Source organism: Mizuhopecten yessoensis, unplaced genomic scaffold (genome assembly GCF_002113885.1).
Source record: "Mizuhopecten yessoensis strain PY_sf001 unplaced genomic scaffold, ASM211388v2 scaffold10745, whole genome shotgun sequence".
Lineage (NCBI taxonomy): Eukaryota > Metazoa > Mollusca > Bivalvia > Pectinida > Pectinidae > Mizuhopecten > Mizuhopecten yessoensis.
In genome coordinates, this window is record NW_018408700.1 from 85952 (window position 1) to 106691 (window position 20740).

General features: G+C 34.3%; 2 protein-coding genes across 2 annotated transcripts in view; one reads left to right on the forward strand and one right to left on the reverse strand.

Annotated features, from left to right (window-relative positions):
• The window catches only part of LOC110462085 (mycocerosic acid synthase-like), a 39238-nt gene extending 26893 nt beyond the window's left edge, over positions 1-12345 (reverse strand). The window contains exons 1-3 of the mRNA XM_021515909.1: positions 12280-12345; positions 6258-6482; positions 3885-4045 (exon numbers count right to left, since the gene is read on the reverse strand). Coding sequence (XP_021371584.1) covers positions 3885-4045; positions 6258-6466 — 370 coding nt within the window. The 5' untranslated portion in view covers positions 6467-6482; positions 12280-12345. The remainder of the gene's footprint in view (positions 1-3884; positions 4046-6257; positions 6483-12279) is intronic.
• A 135-nt stretch (positions 12346-12480) lies between these two features.
• Positions 12481-19068, forward strand: LOC110462083 (patched domain-containing protein 3-like). Its single transcript, XM_021515907.1, has 4 exons — positions 12481-12661; positions 13765-14747; positions 15950-16150; positions 17127-19068. Exons 2-4 carry the CDS (start codon positions 13772-13774, stop codon positions 18497-18499), a joined length of 2550 nt encoding a protein of 849 aa, XP_021371582.1. The 5' UTR covers positions 12481-12661; positions 13765-13771; the 3' UTR covers positions 18500-19068.
• Positions 19069-20740: the final 1672 nt, after the last annotated feature.

Sequence of the window (20740 nt, forward strand, 5' to 3'; positions counted from 1 at the left end):
CCTATCTATGTATACACATGTGTAAGTCATTGATACCCTACCTATGCATACATATGTGTAAGTCATTGATACCCTACCTATGTATACCCCTGTGTTAATCATTGATACCCTATCTATGTAAACACATGTGTAAGTCATTGATACCTTACCTATGCATACCTCTGTGTTAGTCATTGATACCTATCTATGTATACACATGTGTAAGTCATTGATACCCTATTTATGTATACCCCTGTGTTCGTCATTGATACCCTACCTATGTATACCCCTGTGTTAGTCATTGATACCCTATCTATGTATACATATGTGTAAGTCATTGATACCCTACCTATGCATACATATGTGTAAGTCATTGATACCATACCTATGTATACCCCTGTTTTAGTCATTGATACCATACTATATATACCCCTGTGTTAGTCATTGGTACCCTATCTATGTATACACATGTGTAAGTTACTGATACCCTACCTATGTATACCCTTGTGTTAGTCATTGATACCATACCTATGTATACCCTTGTGTAAGTCAATGATACCCTATTTATGTATACCCCTGTGTTCGTCATTAATACCCTACCTATGTATACCCCCGTGTTAGTCATTGATACCCTATCTATGTATACACATGTGTAAGTCATTGATACCTTACCTGTGCATACATATGTGTAAGTCATTGACACCCTACCTATGCATACATATGTGTAAGTCATTGATACCCTACCTATGTATACCGCTGTGTAAATCATTGATACCCTACCTATTTATACCCATGGCTAGGTTAGTGATAACCTACCTATTTATACTCCTGTGTAAATCATTGATACCCTACCCATACATACATCTGTGTTAGTCATTGATGCCCTACCTATGTATACCCCTGTGTTCGTCATTGATACCATACCTATGTACACCCCTGTGTTAGTCATTGGTACCCTATCTATATATACACATGTGTAAGTCATTGATACCCTACCTATGCATACATATGTGTAAGTCATTGATACCCTACCTATGTATACCCCTGTGTTAGTCATTGATACCATACCTATGTATACCCCTGTGTTAGTCATTGATACCCTATCTATGTATACACATGTGTAAGTCATTGATACCCTACCTATGCATACATATGTGTAAGTCATTGATACCCTACCTATGTATACCCCTGTGTTAGTCATTGATACCATACCTATGTATACCCCTGTGTTAGTCATTGATACCCTATCTATGTATACACATGTGTAAGTCATTGATACCCTACCTATGCATACATATGTGTAAGTCATTGATACCCTACCTATGTATACCCCTGTGTTAGTCATTGATACCATACCTATGTATACCCCTGTGTTAGTCATTGATACCCTATCTATGTATACACATGTGTAAGTCATTGATACCCTACCTATGCATACATATGTGTAAGTCATTGATACCCTACCTATGTATACCCCTGTGTTAGTCATTGATACCATACCTATGTATACCCCTGTGTTAGTCATTGATACCCTATCTATGTATACACATGTGTAAGTCATTGATACCCTACCTATGCATACATATGTGTAAGTCATTGATACCCTACCTATGTATACCCCTGTGTTAGTCATTGATACCATACCTATGTATACCCCTGTGTTAGTCATTGATACCCTATCTATGTATACACATGTGTAAGTCATTGATACCCTACCTATGCATACATATGTGTAAGTCATTGATACCCTACCTATGTATACCCCTGTGTTAGTCATTGATACCATACCTATGTATACCCCTGTGTTAGTCATTGATACCCTATCTATGTATACACATGTGTAAGTCATTGATACCCTACCTATGCATACATATGTGTAAGTCATTGATACCCTACCTATGTATACCCCTGTGTTAGTCATTGATACCATACCTATGTATACCCCTGTGTTAGTCATTGATACCCTATCTATGTATACACATGTGTAAGTCATTGATACCCTACCTATGCATACATATGTGTAAGTCATTGATACCCTACCTATGTATACCCCTGTGTTAGTCATTGATACCATACCTATGTATACCCCTGTGTTAGTCATTGATACCCTATCTATGTATACACATGTGTAAGTCATTGATACCCTACCTATGCATACATATGTGTAAGTCATTGATACCCTACCTATGTATACCCCTGTGTTAGTCATTGATACCATACCTATGTATACCCCTGTGTTAGTCATTGATACCCTATCTATGTATACACATGTGTAAGTCATTGATACCCTACCTATGCATACATATGTGTAAGTCATTGATACCCTACCTATGTATACCCCTGTGTTAGTCATTGATACCATACCTATGTATACCCCTGTGTTAGTCATTGATACCCTATCTATGTATACACATGTGTAAGTCATTGATACCCTACCTATGCATACATATGTGTAAGTCATTGATACCCTACCTATGTATACCCCTGTGTTAGTCATTGATACCATACCTATGTATACCCCTGTGTTAGTCATTGATACCCTATCTATGTATACACATGTGTAAGTCATTGATACCCTACCTATGCATACATATGTGTAAGTCATTGATACCCTACCTATGTATACCCCTGTGTTAGTCATTGATACCATACCTATGTATACCCCTGTGTTAGTCATTGATACCCTATCTATGTATACACATGTGTAAGTCATTGATACCCTACCTATGCATACATATGTGTAAGTCATTGATACCCTACCTATGTATACCCCTGTGTTAGTCATTGATACCATACCTATGTATACCCCTGTGTTAGTCATTGATACCCTATCTATGTATACACATGTGTAAGTCATTGATACCCTACCTATGCATACATATGTGTAAGTCATTGATACCCTACCTATGTATACCCCTGTGTTAGTCATTGATACCATACCTATGTATACCCCTGTGTTAGTCATTGATACCATACCTATGTATACACATGTGTAAGTCATTGATACCCTACCTATGTATACCCCTGTGTTAGTCATTGATACCATACCTATGTATACCTCTGTGTTAGTCATTGATACCCTATCTATGTATACATATGTGTAAGTCATTGATACCCTACGTATGTATACCCCCGTGTTAGTCATTGGTACCATACCTATGTATACCCCTGTGTTAGTCATTGATACCATACCTATGTTTACCTCTGTGGTAGTCATTGATACCCTATCTATGTATACACATGTGTAGGTCATTGATACCCTACCTATGTATACCCTGTGTAAGTCATTGATACCATACCTATGTATACCCTGAGTTAGTCATTGATACCCTACCTATGTATACCTCTGTGGTAGTCATTGATACCCTATCTATGTATACACATGTGTAAGTCATTGATACCCTATCTATGTATACACATGTGTAAGTCATTGATACCCTACCTATGTATACCCTGTGTAAGTCATTGATACCCTACCTATGTATACCTCTGTGTTAGTCATTGATACCCTATCTATGTATACACATGTGTAAGTCATTGATACCCTATCTATGTATACCCTGTGTAAGTCATTGATACCCTACCTATGTATACCCTGTGTTAGTCATTGATACCCTACCTATGTATACCCTGTGTAAGTCATTGATACCATACCTATGTATACCCTGAGTTAGTCATTGATACCCTACCTATGTATACACATGTGTAAGTCATTGATACCCTACCTATGTATACCCTGTGTTAGTCATTGATACCATACCTATGTATACCCTGTGTTAGTCATTGATACCATACCTATATATACCCTTGTGTTAGTCATTGATACCCTACCTATGTATACACTTGTGTTGTACCCTTAGATGTTCTGTATATAGATACCACTGTGTAAGTCATTTATACCATACCTATGTATACCCCTGTGTTGGACCCGTTCAAATCCTTCTTGGTGATACCACCATCCTCCATTGCCATGTGCACACAATCCAACACAAAACGCTGCTGGGGGTCCATCTGGGCGGCTTCCACTTCGCTAACGCCAAACAGCTTGTTGTCCCATTCATCGAATCTAAGGAAAGGTTGTAATGTTAACGAAAATTTACAGCGATGTAATTTACTGTTATAGAATCTTATATCTTTAAGGAATCAATAAACATTTATGTGTATGATGGTTCAATAGGTTGCCAAAAATAAACTAAAAAGAAAGGAAAAGGAAACGTTAGGGAGTACATTACATAACAGATGATTATCGAATGTGTACCTCGGAATAGGTATGACAGAAAGACTGGTTAGGGCCGTTTCAATAATATGATGACTAGCAGCTGAGACTACTGTTGAGAGAGAAGAAAAGCGCTGACATCTACATCTTGGCCAAATTTAATTCCACGCGTTACCTCGTCATCTGAGGACGGATTATGTGGATATGGAACTAAAACATGATTGACACGATTTCCAATGCCTGCACCTGTTTCATATTTTCGTGCATAACTTCATGTTAAAAATGCTTTAAATGTAATAAAAACATAAACATGTAACAAATATAACTACAAATTAAAGTTAGAAAACAAAATTAAATGACATGCATACTATTTATAAATTTAAACATTTGACTTCTTAAACAAACTTATTTGTTTGAGGTGTCACGGTACTACTGCCAATACAATTACTGGTAGTGTTAGCTGGAAGTTATTTATAAAGCCTGTCAATGTATCGTGCTCTAGGTCAGTGCTTCTATACAAAATTCCATTCATTTCCTTTTCTTCATATCTTAATCTTAAATCGCTGTACGACTGCATAGCTATTGCGCTTAAATAGTGTTGATTTAAAAGCACGTTTTTGTGAAACACCTATAAACCAAGATCCAATCACTACTGGACGAGTTCTCAAATGAAATAAATTGCCTAGCTGGAACGCAGATACACCCTGTGTGCTATTATACGTGCGTGTTGATAATTTAGAAGTACTTGACGACCGGTCTGTTGGTCACAACCTCGAAAAACAGCTCAAAGTAGGTCATGTGATGAAAAACTGTTTTTGATAATTTGAAGGTCCGTGTAGGTACTACTGATACGCTTCTTAGCAGTTATGTCAATTGTCTAACGGATTTATCCCACCTAGCATGCCTCGGACTAAACGATAAATATCAACATGAATTTAAATATGTAACCGTGATCGCGTTACCAGAATTTAGTCGGTGTAAGTCATGTAAGGCTAGAATTAGAAAACCGAACAGTAGGGAAAATATCACACACGAATGAGACCCTCTACAAGGAGAAGCTGTTGAACGAGGCCAGGTATCAGCGAATTATCAGCATGGATGAGGTAATCGTACCACACAAGATAGCTTGGAGACACGAGGGTGTTTTTGTGCAGTTCATTGAGTAGAGTGGTGGACTGTTTGCGTGGTGTTGTTTCTATCAGGAGTTACATTATTGACCCGAATGTACTGTCGACCACATGGAATGGATGTATTAGGTTATAAAATGTACTGATACTTTGTATATTGGTAAAATAATACTGGAATTAGTTGATGAACTTTGAACAATTAAAAAGTTGTGTTAAGCAACACTGACTAAAGCATTTATTTATGTTTTATTGGACTACTTCATGATGTTCCTTATTTATATAAAAAAAAAAAAAAAAAAAAAAATCAGATTTCTATATACATCTATCTTTCCAATAATGCATTTTTAATTTTATCTATCAGAACGTATGATTTGTTGTGAACGTCATAATCAATGTAATATAATAGCACTTGACAACACAAATGTATAAATCCTGTAATTGATTTCTTAATGGTTAATGTATGCCAATCTGCAAACATGAATTGACGTAGCTCTTTGCAAAAAGTGTATTGCAATGTATTTTTCGAAACGTGCACTGAAATACCTCTTCTCCTTTCTTTGAAGTGGACCGATAAAAACATACAATAAATACAAGTACACATGTAAATTTTAATTTAATGAAACAAAATATGTATCCTGAAAGAGAATTATCTGAATATTTCTCAGATTATATTTTCATTATTATTCGTTGAAGCGATTTTTGGTGACATGTTAATCTCGTACTTATTTTTTAACTAACAATAATTTTACTTAATACTTAAAAATGGCGCAGAAAAAAAATAATTGATGAATAAGTCGCTATAAGTTGATACTCTCTTAACAGGATATCATTGAGAACTTGAGAAAATGTTGTCAATCCTGTTTCGAAATGGAAATGCTTCAATCATATATTGGAAATTATTTTGTGCACTTTTTTATTTCTTACAATTTCGTTACCTTTTTATTAGTCCTGCATGTCGGACGTATGTCTTCCCAGGCTCATTTGCATCTTCATGATAAAAGGCGTCCAGATTCCATCTCTCGGGAGGAATCTCAATTACGTGATTCTCTCCCTCGCTAAGCACGCGCCAAAATTCATCAAGGTTGTCTGCGCCGGGAAACTTACATCCGACGCCGACAATGACGATCGAATCGTCGTCATCCATTTTCTGTAAGAAAATGCTGAAAAAGCAAAGGCGATTGATATTGAAATAATACCACTTACATTCTCCATATACATGCATTGTCATTATACGTATGAAAAGTAATCTGGCATGAATATCACAGCATTTTTGAGATATAAATTAGGTTTTAGCTTACATTCCCATATTTTCCATAGTTGCTGTTTTGTTGTCCCCAACCTTAAAATTGCTCAAAAGGGGACTTTGTTTATGGGTTGAAGCGTTCGTTCAGAGTGTCAATTTATAAATATTTTAGATTACTGGAATTCCAATTACTGGAGTACGGAAAACCGCTTAATAATAAAATATTCCAGCTGGTTGCATAACGAATCAAAACAATATCTATAATTACCAAATTCCAAGTTAAACATAATACAAACAAACACTATATTAAATTTTAGGGTAGATTTTGGATGTCAGTTAATGCTGCAATTGATTTATTTCGTAAGTAGTTTTCAAAAGATACGATGATGATTTCTTAATTTCACTTTGATTATTATTTTTGTGCTCAAAATTCAAAAATGATATCTTTTCCGCGTTGATTTTTCATTTTGCTGTGTTAATAGTTTACTACAGTTGTTAATGCAATGCATTTGACCAAAACATGTATCTATCGATAACATTCTTAACTTTCAACATACAGTGTATGTATCAAATGTTTTATCCTGATTTTAAGCTGACAAAATCTGTCTTTGAAACCGTATTCAGTTATATGTTTGTAATTTCTTTTAATTGATTAATGTTCGTATACCATTAAAGAAAAAAAATTAAAAAAAATTGTTTATAGTTTTAGTGCCCTTTTCAATGTCTTCTATGTTATTATTAATATGCTACTTTGATATAACAAAGTTTGCTGAATTTTTAAACACACCACTTGATATTGTCATAATTCTGCACGTGATGCATTGTAATAGACCTCCTGCATACTTTCCAATTCCAAGAACCATTTTTAAGAATTTGATGTGAAGATTACTCAGCAGAAATTTGAATAATTCTTGAACTAATATCTACATTTTTGTATTTTATTGGCACTAAAACCCTTCCATAAACCAGTATTAAATATCTTTTGGACATATAAAGCGCTATTGATAACATTAGATTTTTGGTCATAATCACAACGCAAATTTCCACAAAATCATATGTTAATTCTGGTCTATGTAAGAATTTTGTCCATAGCAAAGTTGTCATAAAGTCTAATTGTAAACAAAACCTTTTTACTCATTTCAGTAGAGTTTTTGTTAATGAAAAACAGTGACACTTACCCATTGTTGCATTTTACTGTCCCCAAATAATTGTATTTATTCGTTTGTTCTATCATCTTTGTTCATAATCTAATGAAATGGTTTGTTATCAATTTCAGAGATGTACGCTTCAAAGGGAAACCATTGTATGAGTATGTCAAAGGAAAAGAATGAATTTCTAGTTTTACTGATCGGTGGACTGTTAACTGAGAGATGATGAATCGACAATGATCCATTTAGATTTACATGAATTTAGAATCCCTGTCCCACTGCACTGTTGTTTTTCTATATATAGTAACCTCCCTTTAACTTCCGTTAAGATACATTTTTCGTGAAACATGAAATTAGATGAGTGTTTTATATGAATTATTAAATCGAAACATAGATATATGACAAAATTAAACCTATCACGTGTGTGGTTAGATAAAATAAAAAAAATGCATTGTTATCAAAACCGATTTTATCACTGATCAAGTCGTTTAATTCAGAATTAAAATAATGCATCAAAAAGGTGTTAACTAGGATAAATATGTAAGCCGGTTCATTGGAAAACTACATTTTATGTGGATAATGGTGAAGTGAAAATGCTCTTTGTTTGAATGTATTTTTTCGATATCTGTTTGATAATTAAATAAAATTAGCAAGTTGAGTTGAAGCTTTTCACACACTTATCATTACAAAGGGGAAACAATGAAAAGATAGAGAATTAAGAAACTGATAATTGCAGATAATGCAAGGAACGTTACGATATTGATAATTTTTGTAACATACAATGATTGTAGTTTTTTCCACTGACTAAATTATACGTCGCCGGCGATGTCGAGGACGAGCAAAGAAATCAAGGAGGGCGTGCTCGTATATGGGCCTCATTCAATTGATTATTTATAGATTAGGAGGTACACAAGGTGATGATAGGTATCTGCCATATAATGATCGATTTCAATGTTTGTAGGAAGACTAATTCAATAATTTTATTGCTCATTTATAGTTACATAGTAACGTGAAGGCAAATAACAAAACAACAAATATACAAAGAAACTGCAAAAGTGAACAATATATAAACTTACACAGACGCAAGGCCCACAGTTCTCAGTTCAAGTGACTGTTTTATGTATTAGCACTAGTCAAGTATAAGTTGCATATTGTCAGAAAATAAAATATGCGTTAAAGCATTTGTGTATAGTATAGATGTTTTGAATATTGTTACTTAAATAGCCCTTTCTCAGCTGTGCATTATAGCCACACCTGAAGAAGAAATGTTCATCTTCTAGATCAAGACATCTAGTGTTTTTCTTGATCTTCCTATCGCTAGTTCAAGATTATGCTCACACAATCTCAATTTTGAATACAAAATTCTTAATGTTTTGAAATTATTAGTATCCGTCATCGATTGTAGTTTCCTGAAAATACTGGTTTCAAACTCTAGGGCCTGCTTACAGAACTTAAGATGAATTTGTTCTATGGGTGACTTGTCAATGATTGCAAAGCAATCAATTTTTTTGTTATTATTTTGTGCTCTCCTTTTAGCATTAATTTGTTTATGATACATATCCATGTAACACATTTCAGCATTGTAGGTTGAAATTGGTTTGACAAGGGCAGAGAAAAGTCTTCATTGTGCAGCAATTAGGAACAAACAAAAAAATTAAGATTTTTTTCTTAATTGAAAAAAGTACTTTTAAACCATTATTTGATAATTCCTTCATGGATATTATAAATTTGCCTGCAGAGTTAATAATATTACCCAAAAATATTTGTATTCCTGTGTCGTATTAATCATGTTAACTCCCTGGAAAATCTAGCTTTTGTTAGTTTATGTTAATAGAAAGTTTCCAGTTGTTACACTATTCATATAGTTTGTCTAGTGAAGCGTGCAGACCTTATGCCCAGACGCCGCGAAAGGAAACATGTACGCTATTATCAATGTCGGTAGGCAGCCCTTTCTGTGTCTCTCATACGTCTGGCAAGTCGTTTTGTGTCTATGGTAGATGCACATTGACCTAAATAGCATAATAACCTGTTATTGTCTTTAACCTTGCATTGCAGAAACATCAATGGTGTGATCACACCGAAGGGAAGATGACAGCAGAGAGCAATGCCTATACAAAGACGTTTAAAGTTACAATGTCTTCCATTGGCTTTACTTTGCAAATGTTTGTTATGGTTCCTTCTATCCGGAGACGCGACAAGTCACATAACGCTTGATTGACTTTTGACTCTGGTATAAGTGTACGGTGACCGATATATTTATCTTGTTTTATTATATACCGCTATACAGTAAACTTGTATTTCGTTTTCTTCCTTACTTATGATATATCCACGGTAATATTTCCACGCTATATTGTTCAACATACAGCAGGAACTATTTTGCTGACAGGTAATATATAGCGTTTAAGTATACATAATTAGAAACACAAGCATTCAGTAGTACTCAAACATGTAGTTGTAGGTGAGTGTACCCAAAATTGGAAAATTTTAATATATATGATGCAGCATATTTGCATTTTGCAATAAATATTAATGGTATGTATTTTGAATCAAGATTTATTAGGTTAATGCATTTTGAGCAAACTTAATCTGCTTGCCTATTAAACATTGCTCATAAACTCAATTGAAATATCAAAAAAATGAAATGAAAAATTTATACCCGGAACGGTACGGTGCGACAACATAAATATATCTCTAAACATGGAAAATTATATGCTCAGACAAATATTTTAGGGAATAAATTACTAAAATTTGTCAGAATTTGTCAAAACTTTTCTGAATTGAAGAAAACGATTTTAAATGCTGTCGGGTATTTTCATAAACCGACATATATAATGACATGTTATAGTTTGGGTACTCGACCAGCTTAAAACTCCTGGTGAATCTGAATCTGAGCTCTATAAATATACACACGTGCTGTTGATACCCGAGAAATAGTTACAATGAAGGCTAAAGGCATGCATTATTTCGTTTCATTAAAAAAAATCGTCTTTCAGAAACTTTATATGTTATATTAATATTTTTCTTAAAAAATGTTTCATTTTGGGTTCCCTCACCCTATGTAAGGCTTTTCAACATACATGTTTTGAGAGATAAAATACCGCTAGAGATGGGAGGGGGATATTATAATACCATTTTGTATCTATATGTCAAAGTGATCTATTTAATTCGCACTTAAACGATAGTCCTGCCTGTATGTGTGGTTGTCCTATTGAAGATTGTGATCATTTCGTCTTCCATTGTCCTTTTTATATTAACCAGCTAAGGAATTTTAGGAAAATTTCCATCGATGGGTAAAACCCGGGGACACGCTCACTAATGCATCAACGGCGAGCGTTGTCGTTACTATAGCTGGATGGGTGACCGCCTGTACGTTACAGATATTAGACTATTTTTCCCAATTATTTCCCATTCATTTTGAAATATTTACTCGAATGTACATATTGTAATCTTTACTGACAGCGATGCTTATGAAACTGTTACATTTCCTAATACAGTGAACAAGGCTTATCGCAGATTCTGTGCTATGAAAACGTCTAAATATATATATAGGTAGACCGAATAGAAATGTCACTTTATTAATCAAAATAGGTAAATACAGAAAACGATTCTCAGTTCATTAGAAATTCTGGATTCATCGCATTACCCCAAAAATATGTATACATGTGTCTCTTTCTATATTACAGAAATTATAGTTTTGAGGACTATTTGCAAAAGCATAAAAAAAAATTCCGTGCTAAAGTTTCTAAATTTAAATCAGAGAAAACTTTATTTCATTTGGTTCTACCGGTTAAAATACTATGGTTTGTCACAAATACAGAGACCCTTTATAGTATAGTTTTTATCTATAGGAAACACTTATTCGCCATTTGGTTGACTAAGTCGAGAAAGTGATCTTTTAAGTACAAAAAAATTCCCCAAAAATATGTATACATGTGTCTCTTTCTATATTACAGAAATTATAGTTTTGGGGACTATTTGCAAGCATAAGATTTTTTTCCGTGCTAAAGTTTCTAAATTTAAATCGGAGAAAACTTTATTTCATTTGGTTCTACTACATATACCAGTTATATATAAAACAAATAACCAAATAGAAACATATATTATATGAAACATAACTGCTGATCTACTGTGTTACACATATTTATAAATATATATAACCCTGGGAGGATAAGAAATCATCAAATCCGCAGACTTCATATCAGTATATACTTACAACTGAATAAAGGAAATCAATGTTTAGGAACGTTTCACATCAGACAATAAGACTGTATCATTTTTAACTATTTGAAATACGCAAAACTAGTTTACAAAGGCACATATTATCTTTTGATTTAAATTCTAATTGATGTATTATGCATTTGATTTCGTTTGGGTTAAGCTATTATTTTTCAAATATATACAATATCAACAAGGTTCTACACAGTCTGATAATTTAAACTGTACAAATTTATAAAACACCTTTTTATATTATTGAATGATTGGAATTTATGAAGGCTATCAATTCTAATCGTTTCCTAAATTTCTCTACTAAAGAAAGTAATAAAGCAAACTTTATGAAAATCTTACCTTCAGTGTTGACATCTTTTCCCGAGGCAACTGTTCAAATTAGATTATGCATCCTTTTATAAAGACAAAAAAAAAACAAGAGAGTGCAGCCATTAGTGAATTAAAGTTTACACATGCGCAAAACGTTTGCTGTCAATAATTGGACATTAAGGAACAACGTCATTACCTAGTTAATCCTGTTAATGCCAGTTTCCACGAGCTCTCATTATGTTCGGACGTGCACATGCGCACATGTTATGATTACGTGAACCATTGTTTGTAGCACAGGATAACTTCCTGGTACATATAAGTATCCTTACTCATTAGTGAGTGACAGTAAGTATAGTATACACCTACACAGAGCTACTCCATACACATGGACACAGACACAGTCTGCAGAGATGTACGTATACAAGCTTTGTTACAATGATTGTTCCTTTTAATAGAAGTACATATACATTTATGTTCTGTGGTAAATTTTCATTGATTACGAACGTATATAAAATATATAAATCACTCTTGCACTCTTTTGATTGATCAGGTGAAAATGTAAATGTATAGATGTCGACTAGATAGTTTGCAATCTCAGGAATATCTATATTTTGACCGATATATCTTTTTCATTTTTGTCAGCCCTATCAAAAATATAGTTAAACCTAAATCTACTTCACAAACAGCGAGTTCTTTCTATAATTCCAACAGACACTAAAATATACTATGTGAACTACACACAGCAAATCCTTTTACTTAGTGTAGCAAATTGTAATTAAAGAACTAATCAAAATTACGTACAGGGTGGTTTTTTATTTTGCTGATTGACGATATTTCGTACAGCGATGTAGCGGCCATACGTCGTTTAAAGGTTCCCTATATATATACGTATCCATCGTGGTACAGACTGACAATTACACGAAGTCTATATATACATGTAGCTGTATAACAAAGCAATTCCCTGTAAACAGCGCATGCGTGCATCATGCTGGAATTACTTAAGAATACCTGTCCCAGTGCAGACAAAACACTAAAGATACCTCTGTGGGTTTTTTGTACAAACATGCAGTAACTGCCCCCTTAACTTGCAGTTGGGCAAAACTATTTCTGTTTACAAGGTGCCTTAGTTGGTAAGAGTGTCAGTATAAAATCTAAGGATCAGGGTTCAAATCGTAGTCTAGCCACGCTGGATTTTTCACACAAAACACTGTTATTGATAATATTGTCATTTCATCTTTGTTATATTAGCATAAACGTGCCGCAAGGTATGGCTTTTCTTTTGAGATATGATTTGTCAAAACTACAACAATGTCGGGGAAAAATAGTTTCAAATGCAGAAACAAACCTTTCGGCGTGGGTACAGAGATACTTAATAAAAATGTAAGTTTTATTCAGCTACGTGTATATCCATTTAAAAAAGCACATATACATTTATTAAATCAATGAGCTAAAAGCTAAAATCATTTCGTTGTGTTAATTAAGGTATATGCCAGTTTGCATATTTGTGTCTTTCAGTTGCGACATGGTGTGTTGGAGTATGTATGCCAGAGTTGAGAGAGCGATTGGGAAGGTGTTTGCAAGGTATGGAGAATTTGTTGGTACCTATCCATGGATTTTCCTAACAGTTTCCGTACTTGTGTGTTGTTTACTGGGGATTGGACTTATCAACCTGAAATCTGAAACAAACGTAGAGAAGGTCTACACACCAATGGATAGCCAGGCCTCTAAAGACAGAAGTACGATCAGAAACCTGTTTAGCGATTACTCTGGTACGAACTTTTACTCACAGAACCTAATTGAAAGGAATCTACACGGCAGTGTGATTTTCAAAAGCAAAACCTCGTCAAATCTGCTCAGCCTCACTAATATACAGGAAATAAAGACAATTCACGATCAAATCAAAGCGAACGTGTTTGGAAATGGAATGGACTATTCGCAGTTGTGTGCTGTTCGAGCTTCCCAGTGTGTTGTGGACGGTGACCTCATTTTCACAACTAACTTTCAACAGCTGCTTCAGAATGACAATATTACCTATCCAGTTCTTGGTACTGTTTCTATTGAATCTGTTTTTGGTGATGTGACTCTTCAGAACGGAATACTGCAGTCTGCCAAATTGGTTAAGTTAGTTTTCAACTTACGACAGGACAACCAACAGTTCACGGATAGTTCCAAATTATGGGAAAAAGACTTTGTGTCCTACATGAAAACCCTCCAATCACCGATATTGGATGTCGTGTATGCACATTCGTCATCTCTGGACGAGGAGCTAACAGCGAACATCCGTGGCGACATAGTATTTGTGTCGCTGACCTTCACCTTGATGATCGTGTACGCGACTTTTGTCACCTTGACCTGTGATTGCTTGCTTGACAGACAAAATTTGGGCCGGGCTGGTGTCATAGCAACCGGACTAGGCATCGTAGCTTCATTTGGGCTGGTCAGTGCTTGTGGGGTGGAGTTCGTCTCCATTGTTGGGGTGATGCCTTTTCTTATATTAGGTGAGTAATTAAATTATAAATAACGTGTAATATAAAACGTATAAAGTATCGAGAAAGTTAAATATGTCATGCCATAGCGTGTGTAAACAAATAAAATATGTTTTACTCAAATATTTAAATAGATAAACAAATCGTATATTTCCATGCCATGTTTGGTGTATAAGTAATTTGTTATTCCAAATAATCCGTTTATCGTGATGATTTTACAGAAGGCTAAATTAATCAAACGTGTATGTGTGCGATAAATAGAACTTGAGATATATTTCAGGTAATACGTACCTTACGTTTCATTGATGGTCTAAATACGGAACCGTGTCATCATTACAATGATTATGCAGACATCCGTTGTCACTACAAACTTATCTCATGTAAATGTCAAATTCATTCAGCTTATCTCTTTATATGTTGGCTCGGATGAATACATATGTTTCTAATTTTTAGAGCTTTTGGTTTGATTTTCTTAGACTGGAAGAAGATATTCATGGTCCAAAATACCACGATTAGTATTTGACTTGACGTGTCTGTGCGCAAAACACTATACTAATATCAATTTATTAGCACAACTACGTTTTTGAATCAATACTGCATAACAAATGCTATCAATACATTACAAAATACTTGTACACTGGACATTATAAAGCTGTTGATGCAAGACTAGAGGAATTACCTCCCTTTGGTCACATGTCTACTATCTTAATTTATGTGATATATCATGATATTTATGTTACCGGTTGATCGATGGAACAAACAGTAAATCAAAATAAGAAATCAAATAAGAGAATTAAATTGTTCCTATGATAGTAAGGGACAGCTGATATTTGTCAGTTTACAGTGTTATATAAATAGAGGAATACTTTCAATCTCAATTTAAATTAAGAACATTGCGGTTTGTGAAAATTGATTAAATTCTTCATTCAGAAACTTAATAATTGGGAAACAAGAATTAAATAGGATATAATGTAGCAAGTCCCGGTTTTCCACAGTACATAATAAACATGATTTTGATGAATAGATCTATACATTAGGGCTAACTTATAGGATAAATTGGTAGACAAACACAAAATTAATGTTATATTTTCTTTACATTTTTAACAGTCAACAGTATTTTTGATTTGTATTATAAATGCATAACATGTGATATAAATATGCATATTGTGTAGTGTTTTTTTGTTTACCTAGATATTTCCATGTGTTTTATCCAGGTATCGGGATTGATGATATGTTTATACTGTTGGCCGGACTCGCAGAGGCCCCGTTACTTGAAACAACCCCAAAACGAGTTGCAGAAACCATGCGCACTAGTGGAGTGTCAATAACTATCACATCCCTGACTGACATACTAGCATTCGGTGTGGGTGCCTCCTCTGTTTTCCCTGGCGTGCGGAACTTTTGCATATTTACAGGTGTGTATATTTAATAAATATACCTCGTATGGAATATTTGGTTTTGGACTGAACATCTTTTTTTGGTAAAACAACATTATATGCTAGCTGATTAATTTTGTCTCAATATAAATGTGCGAAAATAAGAGGCAAAATGACATTCTCAATAAGCTATGGACGACCTTAGTAAAAACAACATGGAGTCAGTCTATCCTGCCACCATAAATATTTTATTAAATCGTCAATATAAAGTAAGGTCAGGTATGGGGAGGTATATTTTATGTTTTAGTTTGATAACCACAATTGTTTTTCTGCACATCAGAATTTCCTATTTGATGTAAAACAGATATATCAATACGGTGTGAAAAGAAAAAAGCTGGTATGTCGTAGAGTTAGACAGTGATGTTGATAAAATAAACAAATATATCAACAATTATTTTTGTAGTGTTCGTAACTTATATTTTTTAATTTATATACAACTCTGTTGTGTACAGCACTTATCTGTTGTAGTATTCGTAACTTATATTTTTTAGTTTATTTACTTCTCTGTTGTGTACAGCACTTATCTGTTGTAGTATTCGTAACTTATATTTTTGAAATGATTATCTTTACAATCCCTCACAAGGATAATGATCAATCATTCAAACATGTAGAGAATGTTTAACAAAAAATGCAGTTTTGTTTGTTAATGCATGCGTCCATGAGAACGTGCGTGTATGTCTTCCTGTTCCTTTTTCGAATTAAATTTCTCTGCTTTGAAAAAAGATTCCCGATGATATATATTCACGGCAATAACGTTATTATTACTAAATGACAATACAAAACTGACATGCATGTCGATGCGGACAACTCACAGTTCAGATTCGGAAAATGAACTTATAATGATTTTCTCTTTGTGTTTTCAATTATCTAGATGTTTAAACTAGATATTTTGACAAGAATTAATGACAACGCACCTGTTTATGTCATTGCATCAGTCTTCGCTAATCTGTTGCAGGGGTTGCTGTCCTGTTTTGTTATATCAACTTCGTGACCTTCTTCATCGCCTGTATTGCGATCAACGATAGAAGGATATCAGCTAACAGACACTGTTTATGCTGCCACCCAATCGAAATGAAGAGTGACATGGCAACCGCTTCCCCGTTACGTCGGTTTTGCTGTGGCGGCACTGCTCCTTCCTCCGAGATAGAAATGCAGAGTCTACTAGAACGTATGCCTGGCAAGATTCTCACTAAATTCATCATCCTGAAGCCTGTGAAAGTCATCGTACTCATTTGTTTCGCAGTTTATCTAGGCATTGCAATATGGGGCGCCACTGATTTTCAACAGGGTCTTGATACGAAAAACCTAGTTGCTGACGATTCATACTATTTCCACTATAATTCCCTTGATCAGCAATATTTTACTCAAAGGGTTCCAGTTTCATTTGTTTTCGACGAAACATTGGATTATACCAAGGTTTCTACGGTACAGGCGATTGATGGGTTGGTGGCAAATATCCAAAATGACAAATCTGTTGGTAATAATAATTTGATTATCAGTTGGTTTCACAGTTTTAGGTCATCTGCAAATTATGATACCTCAAGTGAAACGCAATTTGTAACCAATTTGAAAACATTTCTCATTTCAAATTATCAATATGAAAACGATATTCAGTTTGACAGTACTGACCTAAGAATTCGAACCTCTCGCATATACATACTCACTAACAATCTGGTTGTTTCATCTGAACAAGGAGATTTTATGTTACGAATGAGAGGTCTTACCGAAGACTCCTCTTTAAGTGTTATCGCCTACGCTCCTAGTTTTATTTTCTATGAGCAGTACGTTGAAATACTCCCATCAACCCTTCAAACTGTAGGTATAGCTGTGGCGGTCATATTTGTAGTAACTGCACTTTTCATGCCCAGCCCACTTCTGATAATCTTTGTCACTGTTTCCATGGTAATGATCATGACAGGCATTTTTGGCTTCATGCATTTCTGGGACTTAACTCTAAGTTCAATCACAATGATACATATCATTATGAGTGTGGGGTTCTCAGTGGATTTCAGTGCCCATATCTGCCACGCCTTTATGACAGTGGAAGGGGGCACACGTGATGATAAAGTCATATACGCCATCTTACGTTCTGGTGGGCCAATATGGAACGGAGCTATCTCTTCATGCATAGGGATCATAATGCTGGTCTTCTCCAAATCATACATATTCCGGTCTTTTTTCAAGGTCATGTTACTTGTGATCTTATTTGGAATCGGACATGCGCTGTTTTTTCTTCCTGTTCTGCTATCTCTTATAGGGCCCATAGAGAATACGAAACCTAGTGGTTCTTCTGTTGCAAATCAAGCAAATGGACCAGCTGCTGTTTAATCTGGACATAAAAACATCGCTTACTGCACAGAGCGGGAAAAAGACATTAAAGACCCAAACGCACAAGGTTCGAGTCTTTGAAAAGAACAATGGTGAATTATATCGTTCATCTAACTTATTTAAGCTGTGATAAAACATTATTAATTCTAGCAAATCAAATCGCCTTTTATTGCCTCAGTGGTATGCACAAATTTTATTTTGAATTTCAATTTTTTTGAGACTGGAAGAACTGTCAATTCGGTTCTTACCCGTTTATTTTGAACACCTAGTCCTATGATCCTATGATCTCAGATAAGTAAAATTAACAAAAACCACCAAGTTCCACCAATGAAAATAAACATGAATATCCTATATAACATACAGGAAAAAAGAAAAATGGCGATGTTTTGTTCTAGTTGGTGTCAACAGAGAAATATTTTCAAGATCTTATTAGAGGTTTTCAGTATGTGTACCTTGGACGATCAGGAGGGCAGAATAAAAGTGATAACTGCTAGTTTTGTTCTCACATTTTTTTTGTTCCTGTATGCGTTAAAACTGTGCGTTAAAACTGTGATATATTTGTTCTGTAACAGGTGACAAAATGAATAACATACGTCATTCTAGGTTTCCTTAGAAAGACTTGTTGAACTATCTCAACACTAAGTTATTATTTTTTTAAAATGTTTATTTATTCTTTTAATATATTTTATATTTTTCATTTCACAATATTATTTATTTTTTCGCTTAATAAATCATTTTAGATATCAGTATTAGTGTGTATTTTATACAGATTTCGATAGGATTTTTTTAGAAATATTAGTTTGATCCTTATAACACGTCATTTTCAATTATTGCAAGAGAGCTGTATTCACAATATATCTTCCTATTATATTTCTAGATTGCGTGCATTTGTATTCAACAAAACATCCTCATCATTTAATGACCGTTGTTAACGTTTTCGTAATCATTCCTGTGATTGTTTTAGCATTATGAAAAATCAAACAGTAGAATTTAATGTTTTCCAGTATAATTGTAAATGTAAATAGTATTCCTTTAGATGTATTTTCGTTGTTTTTTCTATGATTACTACAAAAAAAATCGAATTCGAAAGCTTGCGAGAATAATGTAAGCATTCTCGCACAATTAGCACATGTAAAGTTGATGTAAAATTACCTTTTAGTCGCCATTCACCATCACCTGTTCAGCTATTTCAGCCGTTCACTCGATCAGTTAATAATAAATGTACTAATTTAACATTAATATCGTCCCTTTTGCGACACGAAAAAAATCATGTGTTCCTCGAACAGATTACAGCCAACCAGGTTGGAATATTGAACACCAAAACACATTAAGATTGCCTCATATATCTCACTGTTGATGTAATAACCAAATTTCTTAATCGAAAGCGAAAATAACAGAAAGTAGTCGAAACCCACCCGTATTGGAAGTCTTTTACATAGAGCCACAGATAATTTTGTCATCATAACAATAAACACACTTAAACACAGCAAGGATGTCATAATGAAGTCTCATTTTTTATTCAAATTACTAACATTATCAATTTTTAATTTACATATTATAACTCCGTGTCACATTATATATTAAACGGTTACCGAATATCACGAATGTCACATGAATATTTGATAAAAGTCTCAGTTTGCACCTATCACCTTTCGATGAAAATCAAATAGCATTCTTTATTTTTTCATATGTTCATCCTTTACTCATTTCCTCAAGTATCGGTGCTTTATTCCAGGAAACACATAGGTGGACCGACGTGACTGTTTCAAATGAATCCGCTCGGGTCTCCTAATGGATAACGTCCTTGTTCTCCATTGTATTGCTTGCCATGTCTTGTAAGTGTCGCTTTCTCGGACATATTCCTTCTTTGTGGAATCAAAACAAAATCAACCAAGTGATTTTGTTTTTATTCCACAAGAAGGAATATATTTTATTTTTGCACAAACTGAAATAAGGTTGTTATGTTGATATTGAACAAGGCCTTTCCTACTTAACATTGTTATGATATTAGTTAATAAAAGGGAGACAACCATGTTGTTATTTCGATATGATATCGAACGGCTTTACTAAAGAGAAATTACTATTTTGCTGTTATTAACTCCATGATCTGGCCATTCCATGTAACAATCCTTCGATGATTAAATTTAAATCAAATCATATGATTAAAACATATGACATGGAACCTTAGTTTACTTTCAATTTCCCAATCCTAGACGATTGTTTATGGTGTTCATTTGTTGT